This window comes from Kryptolebias marmoratus, linkage group LG19 (assembly GCF_001649575.2).
Source record: "Kryptolebias marmoratus isolate JLee-2015 linkage group LG19, ASM164957v2, whole genome shotgun sequence".
Taxonomy (NCBI): Eukaryota; Metazoa; Chordata; class Actinopteri; order Cyprinodontiformes; family Rivulidae; genus Kryptolebias; species Kryptolebias marmoratus.
The window spans coordinates 1,173,892-1,183,248 of record NC_051448.1 but is presented as its reverse complement, the minus strand read 5'-3'; the positions used below and the strand labels follow the sequence as shown (position 1 = coordinate 1,183,248).

The following is a 9,357-nucleotide window of genomic DNA, read 5'->3' as shown; positions in this document are numbered from 1 at the left end:
TGTCTCTCTGTCTCACAGCCTGTCTCACAGCTTGTCTCTCTGTCTCACAGCCTGTCTCACAGCTTGTCTCTCTGTCTCTCCTGACTCTTCGGCTGTTTTCGGCTCGTTCTCGCAGCTGAGGGTGTGTTTGGTTTGTGAGCGGCCGAGCGCTGTGTGGGTGGGCGGAGTCTCACCTTGAAGCATTCCTGTCATACTGCTTCCTGTCTCGGCACGCAGGTGGAGACACTCTGTCCCTCAGAGACGAATGAATCTGATCTCAGAGCAGCAAAGCTGCAGCAAACCCAGGTTTCAGGGTTTTTGGCTGAATTCAGATTAAATGTTGATAAAAACGTTGAAGGTTCAAATATAAATCCTCTGTTGTCACGTTCCAGTTTGATGGGATTGTTATATTTTTATATTTTAAGGCCAAAGGTGATAAAACAGACATTAAAGGAAGATTTGAAGAAGTTTCTGCATGATGCTAAAAAAGCAACATTTTATATATTCCTGCTAACTACCTGGAATCTCTTTTACACATTTTTTACTTTTGTTCCGTCTTATTTTCCCAGTAATTAGTTTGAGCAGCTCATGATCTGACGGAGATCTGTGTGGTTTCTGTGTCTCAGCCCACGTGGAGAACGAGGAGCAGTACGTTCAGGCCATGGACAAGTTCGGGGAAAACTGTCGAAACAGGAACGACGTCGTGGTCGGCGACGCCTTCTGCAAGTTCTCTGAGTACACCAGAGAGCTGACGGCGCTCTTCAAAAACCTGGTGAGGATCTGAAAGCAGCAGCAGGAGCAACCCGCTGAGACGTTTCTGTGCTTTAACTGGACTTCCTGTGTGCAGCTGCAGAACATGAGCAACATCATCAGCTTCCCTCTGGACAGCCTGCTGAAGGGGGACCTGAAGGGAGTCAAAGGGGTTCGTGTCTCTCAGCCACCTGTACCTGTTATTATCAGTAAAAACACCTTCATCGCTCCTCACGGGTCCCTGCTGCTGACCTCAGACTTTCTGCTTCTTCCTTCAGGACCTGAAGAAGCCGTTCGACAGAGCCTGGAAGGACTACGAGACCAAGCTGTAAGAAACACAACCAGCCTTGTGTTTCCTCAGAGAAAGACACATCCGGTCATTTAATACAAAAATAAATCAGAATAAGCTCCGTCAGCGATTCTGGTAGTTTCTGTTAGAGGAGAGCGAGTTTGTTTCTGGCTTTAAACTCTTTAACTTTATTATATTGAGTCATAAAATGATCAAGTGTCGCGTTCCACAACCATCTGAGTAATATTTAGTGCAGGAGGTGACGGGTCGCTGGTTTCATGTCTGCAGAGCAAAGACTGAGAAGGAGAAGAGGGAACTCGCCAAGCAGCACGGCATGATCCGGACCGAGTTCAGTGGAGGAGAAATCGCAGAGGAGATGGAGAAGGAAAGACAAATGTTCCAGCTTCAGATGTGTGAGGTCAGCAGGTGTTTCTTCCTGAGCTGGTCTGAGGAGCTGAACCTGTCGCTGTTTTATCAACCTTCACAGGAACACTGGGATTCTCCTGCAGGAAGTGCTACAGCTGGCTGCTGCTGCTGTTAGCAGTCACAAATAAAAATAATAACGATGTAAAATTGGAGCTGTTAGAACCTCACTTCTAAATGTTCAGAATGTCCCTTTACATCCTGATCTGTTTTTCTTTTTATGCATTTATTTATAAATGTCTTTTTTCTGCTTCCTGTCTTCAGTATCTGCTGAAAGTGAACGAGATCAAACAGAAGAAAGGTGTGGACTTCCTGCAGAACCTCATCAAGTACTTCCACGCTCAGTGCAAGTAAGGAACCAGGAACCCCCCCCCCCCAAAAAAGAAAAAAATCACCTCAATTTAATCTGTTAGTTTAGTTTGAGATACAAGATTTAAAGAAAAAAAGAAGAAATGAATTTAGCAGACATGAATCGTGTAAAAAAGCAGGAAAACTCTGTCGTCCAATCAGGGTCCACCTTTCTGCAAAAAGTTATTAAACTCATGAATGAGTTTGTTTTATATATATCTTCATAATAAATTAGGCTTTTTGTCCTGAATAAAGTGAAAATACTCCCTGACCTCCGTGTTTCTGCAGTTTCTTCCAGGACGGCCTGAAAGCCGTGGAGAGTCTGAAACCAGCGGTGGAGAAACTGGCGACGGACCTGACGGCGGTGAGCAGCTGCTGTTCGGGTCACTCGGACTCGTCCTGTGGGCTCCGCGTCACACGTGATGTTTGTCGCTTTCTGTTCAGATCAAACAGATTCAGGACGGAGAGAAGAAGCAGCTGACTCAGCTCCGAGACGTCCTGAAGGCGTCGCTGCAGTCCGAGCAGAAAGAGGCGAGAAACGAGATTTCATTCTTAAAAAGCTCTCTGTGCGTCCTCTGCTGCGGAGCGGCTCAAAGACTGATGAGGCTCATTTTTCTAAAGTTAAACCAGTTTCTCATGACAGTCTGGATTCTGTCTCAGTTTAGTCTCCACGAGTTCCTAAATTGAGACTGATTGGAGACAAAACATAGACGTAATTAAACCACTTTGTGACAAAGAAGCAGAACATGTGTCTGCAGACATCGTTTAAAGTTAAAAACTGTTTTTTATCGCTGTGTTTACAGCTTGTGTTAAAACCTGTAACAAATATCTCAGTTTGTAGGTTTTTTTGCGTGTTTAGCTGAAGTTTTAGCTCAGATGTGACGTCTGTCTGTCAGTTTAACTCAACAGGATGTGGTTTCACGTCAGGATTCTCCGGCCAAGCAGAACTTGGGCTACAGTCTCCATCAGCTCCAGGGAAACAAGGCCTTCGGCACCGAACGCACCGGGGTCCTCTACAAGAGGAGCGAGGGGTGAGCGGACTCCGTCTCCCAGGATGCAACAGGAAGCTTCGCTGCTTTCTCACCGTTGTCCTCCTGTCTCCTCAGGCTGAGGAAGGTGTGGCAGAAAAGAAAGTGCTCAGTCAAAAATGGCCTCCTGACCATCTGCCACGGCACGGTGAGACGCGGCGTCCCGTCCTCCCGTCCTCCCGTTCTCCTGCATGTCCAACCAGAAGACAGCTTCTGGGTTTACCTTCAGAGCTGCAGCAGAGAGAGGGCGTTTCTAATTTAGTTTCTTATTTATTATTCCTTCTTTTTCCTTTTTTATTTTGAAGTTTTTACACGAAGAGTCAAGGGACGAATCAGGACAGAGCAAGCGGAGAAGGAGGAGAAGAAAGAGCTTAAAGAAAAGGATAAAACAAAGAAGGGTGGGAGAAGGATGCCCCTGGTTAGAGCCCGTCGGCCGGGGAGGGAAGGTTGACTCAGAAGATCCTGGTTTCAGTTTAAAACACAGACAGAATCACTACGTTTAAATGAACACATTAAACATCAAATTTTTACAGTTTTTAAAATAAACAGCACTGTGCAAAAGTCTTTGTCCGTCTCAGAGGAGCCAAACTCTTTAAAAGTGGCTTCAATAAACAGATCTTTAAAAGCTTTTTCTTTTAGATGTTAGCTGCTTATCATGATTTTTACATAAATCAGACTCTAAACTTGAGGAATAAACAGAACAAATAACATAACAAAATAGTTTTGAATATTTAACCACATCAATATAAGCAGCCTTTCTTTAGTTATTTCTACAGAAATGCCACAATCAGACAGTTTAAAATGCCTAAAACAACATTTTTTCAGCAGTAAGGTGATTTTATAGAGCATGCTAACACTCATTTATTTATCATTAATTAACCTTTTCGTTCTCCACGGACCCGTTTGGAGAATTAGCTGTTTTTATGATCCTAACAGATGTTCGTTTCCACAGGAGGAAGAGTTGTTTCTGTCTGATTGTGGTGCCATGAAAATGAAAGTCCTGTTTTATGGTTCATCCTCTGGGGAACATGAATGTCTTTGTTTAGTGTTAACCCTTTAGGACCTGAGTTTAGATCAGTGGTGTCCAGTCCTGGTCCTGGTTCTGGTCCTGGTCCTGGAGGACCTCCATCCTGCAGGTTTCAGGTGTTTCTCTGCTCTGACTCACCTGATCTGAAGGACGGAGGGATGATCAGACTTCTGCAGACATGAAGATCTGCTGAGGAGCAGAAACATCTAAAACCTACAGGATGGAGGTCCTCCAGGACCAGGACTGGACACCACTGGTTTGGAAGTTCTTCTGGAATATTTGGTTTTATTTATTTGAAGAAAGAAATAAGTTAAGCCTTTTAGCTGAGAAGGTGAAACATGTGGCCCACAAAAACAACAAAAAAACAAAAATCTGAACTGATCAAACTTCCACAGGAGAAGTGAATCGATGGTCAGTGATCTTATTGAGTATTTGAGATGCTGCATGCAGTAACTGTTAGTTCTTCATGCTTCGTCTCATCCTGCTGTCTCTCCCTTCCCTCGAAGGCGAACAAACCTCCAGCCAAACTCAACCTGCTCACCTGCCAGGTGAAGAGGAATCCTGACGATAAGAAGAGCTTCGACCTGTTTTCACGTAGGCATCCTTCCTGAACACCACAGCAGCTCAGTCCTTCTGTTTTTAATGGTCTTTTCTCCTCCAGATGACAGAACCTACCACTTCCAGGCGGAGGACGAGGGGGAGTGTCAGATGTAAGGATGTGTTGTGGAGGCCCGGCTGCGGCGCTGCTGGCGGCGGCGGTTCTGATGACTGTTTCCTGTTTCAGCTGGATGTCGGTGCTGCAGAACAGCAAGGAGGAGGCGCTGAACAAGGCCTTCAAAGGAGGCCAGGACGAAGGGGAGAACAACATCGTGCAGGAGCTGACCAAAGCTATCGTTGGAGAGGTGAAGAGGATGAGCGGCAACGACAGCTGCTGCGACTGTGGAGCTCCAGGTCAGTCGAAGTACAACGAGTACTACTACTGCTAGTACAAATACCTCAGAGTATCAGCTTTTGTCTTTTAACCCCTCCTCCTCCTCGCCGCAGCTCCAACATGGCTGTCCACCAACCTCGGGGTCCTGATCTGCATCGAGTGTTCGGGGATCCACAGGGAGATGGGGGTCCATTACTCCAGGATCCAGAGTCTGGACCTGGACGTTCTGGGAACATCTGAGCTGCTGGTGAGTCCGCTTCACCGTCATCGGAGCGCCGAGGCCGGGCAGGACAGGTGACAGTCCTGTGCAAAAGTCTTGAACCATTTTCAGCCCAGCTCTTGGACCCGTGCAGCAAACGATTCAGCCTGTGCTTCGAAACTGAACGAGTGGAGGACAGAAGAAGAAACGCCGAGTAGGGCAAAACCAACCATGTAAAAGACAGCAATAAACCAGAGGCCTGAATATTTCAAGCCCCCGGGGGGGTCTGGGTCTCCCCCAGAAAAGATTTAATTTAGAACATCAGAAATGCCTTGAACCAAGGCTGGGAGGATGTTTGAAGAGCCCAAAATCAGCTGTTTTTAAGGACAGTTTGTTTTTCTTATTTTCAGAGATGACAGAAAAGTTTAATCCCTGAAAATATCTTTGGTCAGCCAACAGAAACGCTGCTGAGGGATTTTTGCAGCTGCTTTTAAACCATTCATGTTTTTAAAAACAGAGAAGTAAAACGACCTGAGAGATGCTTCAGCCTTCCTGGAATGACTGTGAAGTAGTTTTGGTTATCAGGTATCAACAGGTGACCTCCCGGAGCTGACGGTCTTGGTTTTGGTTGTGTTTTAGTTGGCGAAGAATGTGGGAAACGCTGACTTCAACGAGATCATGGAGGCAGATCTGTCGGCGCAGGGCGTAACCAAACCGGACCCAAAGAGCGACATGTGAGTGACGCTCAGCAGCAGGTCGGAGGTTCGCCACGGCGTCTCTCACGTCTCTGTCTCTGTCTCTGTCTCTGTCTCTCGGGGTTCCAGGCAGATGAGGAAGGATTACATCACAGCCAAGTACACGGAGAAGCGTTTCGCCAGGCGGCAGTTTTCTGAGGCCGATTTGAGGCTGCAGGGTCTTTACGAAGCCGTCAGGAACCGCGACATCCTGTCGCTCCTCCAGGTCTACGCTGAGGGGGTGGACCTGATGGAGGTCCTCCCCCAGCCCAACGAGCACGTACGAGCACACAGAATCTGAGTTTGACACAGATGCTTCTGTCTGCAGGTCTGGTTTTAGTTGTTTGTCTCTTTGCAGCTCAGGCGTCTTTAAAATCTCTGCCTCACTCAGTGTTTGGTTATTGTTTGTCTTTTTGTTCCTTTTTCTTCTTTCTTTAGTTTTTTTGCATTTTACTCCAGTTTCTGTTGAACTAAAGAACCTCCTGTGGGGCAGCGTCCAAAAACAAATAACTGATAAAAACTGTAAACAAATATCCCCCCAGAGGTCAGAGGTCACACACCCACACTCTCATTGACTCTCATTGTATTTGAGCTCTGAATTCTCTGATTTATTTGAACTTCCTGTATCTCCTTCATGCTACACTGAACACATTCAATCAAACAGTTTCATCCTGATTGTTTTTGTTTGTTTGTTTGTTTTTTAAGTTTAGGAGAAACTAATCAAAGCTGCTGCAGACTTTAGGATTTAAAGTCCAAAAAAACAAGCTAACAGGAAGAGGTTTGAACCTGGAGTTTCAAAATAAAGCTCAAATAGACTCTTCAAAATAAGAATCTGTCCTAAATTCCTCTTGGCTTTTATAGAAGGTTTGATGTCTGAGTTTAGGCAGCAGCAACATTTTCACTCTAAGTTTTATTTTGTTGTAACTTTTTCTGGTTTTGGTTTGAACTTCTTGTGTGTCCTTAAAGCTCTCCTGTCTCATTTCATTGGCATCTTTTGGCTGGATTTTCCAGTTGCACATCTTCCTCCCACGCCCTTCGGCTCTGCCAGCGAGTCGGGTCATGATTGTTTTCCTCTGGGGGGTAAATTTAGCGCCGCATTCTGACTGCAGGTGAGTCATCCTGCTGCGTTTGTTTCTGGCAGGAAGCTGGAGAGACGGTGCTCCACCTGGCGGTCCGAATGGTTGACAGGAACTCTCTGCACATCGTCGACTTCCTGGCCCAGAACAGGTGAGCTCAGGTGATCTCCTGGCGTCTCTGTTTCTCCCGATGGGTTCTGACTCCGTTTCGTGTTTCAGTGGTAATCTGGACAAGCAGACGGTCAGAGGGAGCACAGCTCTGCATTACTGCTGCCTGATGAACAACAGCGAGTGTCTCAAACTGCTGCTGAGAGGAAAAGCTTCCATCTCCACCAGTAAGAGCTCAGCAGCATCTAACTCTGCTTTAACCTGGATCACTGGAATACAGACACTCTGACACGAAACGTCTCTGATCTCTGCAGCAAACAAAGCCGGAGAAACTCCTCTGGACATCGCAAAGCGTCTGCAGCACGCTCAGTGTGAAGAACTGGTGAGGATTCACCCAAACTAAAGAAATCAGATCAATTTCTGTTAAAACTGAAGTTCTCATGTGGAGCACCTGTTGGGCTCTCAGGACTTCTGGTTCTGGAGCTTTTCCACTCCTCTTTCCTCGGCAGTAAGAGTTTGTTGTCTTCGTGTCTTCCAGCTGACTCAGGCTCAGACAGGAAAGTTCAACGTCCACGTTCACGTCGAGTACGAATGGTGTCTCCGAAACGAGGACCTGGATGAGAGCGAGGACGAGATGGAGGACAAGGTGGGTTTCTGTCCATGAAGGCGTCTGGTGTTCGGATCCGGGCCGTTCACCGCGGGTTCTGTGTGCGTCCCGCAGCCCATCCCGAACCGGCGTGACGAGCGTCCCGTCAGCTGCTTTGTGCCCGGCAGCGCCACCGTGCAGAGCAATCTGGCGGCGTTGGCGCGCGACGCCGTCTTCGTGGTCCGGGACAAGCAGAGGCCTCCGATCCCAAGCTGCATGATCAGCAACGAGACGTACGGCACCATGTTGGACGTGAACCTGCCTCCGCCGGGTCCGACGCCGCCGCTGCCCCCCAGAGGTCCAAACAAAGGCGAGACGTCGTTGTAAAACTGCTTCCTGCTTCCTGTTTCCTCTTCATTCATTTTTAAATTCTAACAACTTCTGCACACGTTCAGCTGGTTTAGCTGTTCATCCGTCAGAACATTCGGCTCCTTCAGCAGAAACACACAGATCTTTACAGATCCTTTAAAAACATTTTCTCTTTGAAATCTGCTCCAGCTGCTGCTTCTGTCTTCTTTAGCTTTTAGCTTTTAGCTGCTGTTCTGTCACTTCAGCTAGCCTTTAGCTAGTGTTATGCTCGTCTTCGCTCTCAGCTTCTGGTTCTGTGTCGGTTCTGGATCAGGTCCCAGTAAACCAGCAGCCATAGAGACAGTAGGGAGACAGCGGTCCTCCTCGGACCCTCAGAACCCAGAGAGGAACACGTCCATGTACGGTGAGCGTCTCTGGTTTTTGGCTCCGCCCCTTCTGGTCTTCAGAGACGTTTCTGTGGAAACGTGACTGGATGTTCTGCTCCTCTCCCAGTTCTCCCAGTGGTTCCTCCTCCTCCTCCTCCTCCTCCTCCAGCCAAGAAGTCCAGCACGTTGGACACCAGGACCGTGTCGGCCAAAAACACCCCCCTGCCTCCTCTGCCCCCCCTTGCATCTGCGGTCCCTGTCGGCCCACCTCCCGTTTTATCGCCGCCTCACTTTAAGGCTCCGCCCCTTCCCCCACCTGTACTGAGCCACCAGACCAGCAGACCACCAGGACCAGCAGGACCAGCAGGACCCATGTCCCCTAAGCCCACCGGGTATGTACGAAGTGAATCCTTCGGTTCTGGTTTGTAGTGAACTGGATTCTGTTGTTAGGACTCAGAGTTCTGGACCGGTGTTACCAGTTCTGGTTCGGACCGGCTGTTGGACCAGTCGAGACAGGACTGGTCCGAGCCGGTGTTGAATCTAGACTTAACTGTCTGACTTTGTTCTGACTGGTTTCAGGTCGGTGAAACATCCTCCTCTGAGACCTCCAGTTCGGACCGGATCGGTCAACAAACCCGGTAAAACCCGTGTCCTGGACTCCGGGAATCTTCTCACGGTTTCTGTCTCGATGTAAAATCCTCTTGTTGTTCTTGGCTGCAGGTCTTCAGGTCCAGTCCCCCCAGAGTCCAGCTCCTCCATCACCCAAACCCAGAACAGCCTTCTCTGTGAGTCCATCGGGCCCGGTTCTGTGAACACGTTTGTCTCCGTGCCTCTGAGTGACCCGTTTGTATTTCAGAAGCAGCGGCCCCAGAGGGTGAAGGCCATCTACAACTGCTGTGCCGATAATCCCGACGAGCTGACGTTCACGGAGGGGGAGGTGATCGTGGTGGAGGACGAGGAGGACAGCGAGTGGTGGGTCAGTACCAGAACCCGGTCCGAGTTCTGCCTGCTGCTGGTTGAAGCAGGGTATCTTACCTGCTGCAGGTAGCTTATTGAAGGAGGATGGAGACCACGTCTTCAGTTTCATGTTTCTATTTACACAGAATTATTTAGTTTTTTTCCAAGTGCTAATAGCAGCAGCAGCT

The 9,357-nt window shown here is 48.1% G+C and overlaps 1 protein-coding gene across 2 annotated transcripts in view; it reads left to right on the top strand.

Annotated features, from left to right (window-relative positions):
* asap2b (ArfGAP with SH3 domain, ankyrin repeat and PH domain 2b) overlaps positions 1 to 9,357 on the top strand; it is a 30,643-nt gene that overhangs the window by 20,192 nt on the left and 1,094 nt on the right. The window contains exons 3-27 of one of the 2 annotated variants that reach the window (XM_017439233.3): positions 606 to 751; positions 827 to 901; positions 1,008 to 1,057; positions 1,307 to 1,436; positions 1,706 to 1,791; positions 2,078 to 2,153; positions 2,234 to 2,320; positions 2,717 to 2,820; positions 2,896 to 2,965; positions 4,351 to 4,438; positions 4,506 to 4,554; positions 4,629 to 4,795; positions 4,889 to 5,022; positions 5,614 to 5,708; positions 5,799 to 5,988; positions 6,850 to 6,935; positions 7,004 to 7,119; positions 7,207 to 7,274; positions 7,431 to 7,538; positions 7,614 to 7,848; positions 8,161 to 8,250; positions 8,340 to 8,604; positions 8,792 to 8,850; positions 8,933 to 8,997; positions 9,072 to 9,188. In XM_017439233.3, the coding sequence (XP_017294722.1) occupies positions 606 to 751; positions 827 to 901; positions 1,008 to 1,057; positions 1,307 to 1,436; positions 1,706 to 1,791; positions 2,078 to 2,153; positions 2,234 to 2,320; positions 2,717 to 2,820; positions 2,896 to 2,965; positions 4,351 to 4,438; positions 4,506 to 4,554; positions 4,629 to 4,795; positions 4,889 to 5,022; positions 5,614 to 5,708; positions 5,799 to 5,988; positions 6,850 to 6,935; positions 7,004 to 7,119; positions 7,207 to 7,274; positions 7,431 to 7,538; positions 7,614 to 7,848; positions 8,161 to 8,250; positions 8,340 to 8,604; positions 8,792 to 8,850; positions 8,933 to 8,997; positions 9,072 to 9,188 (2,756 nt within the window). Of the gene's footprint in view, positions 1 to 605; positions 752 to 826; positions 902 to 1,007; positions 1,058 to 1,306; positions 1,437 to 1,705; positions 1,792 to 2,077; positions 2,154 to 2,233; positions 2,321 to 2,716; positions 2,821 to 2,895; positions 2,966 to 4,350; positions 4,439 to 4,505; positions 4,555 to 4,628; positions 4,796 to 4,888; positions 5,023 to 5,613; positions 5,709 to 5,798; positions 5,989 to 6,849; positions 6,936 to 7,003; positions 7,120 to 7,206; positions 7,275 to 7,430; positions 7,539 to 7,613; positions 7,849 to 8,160; positions 8,251 to 8,339; positions 8,605 to 8,791; positions 8,851 to 8,932; positions 8,998 to 9,068; positions 9,189 to 9,357 lie in introns of both variants that reach the window. The other variant, XM_017439232.3, reaches the window with a different exon arrangement.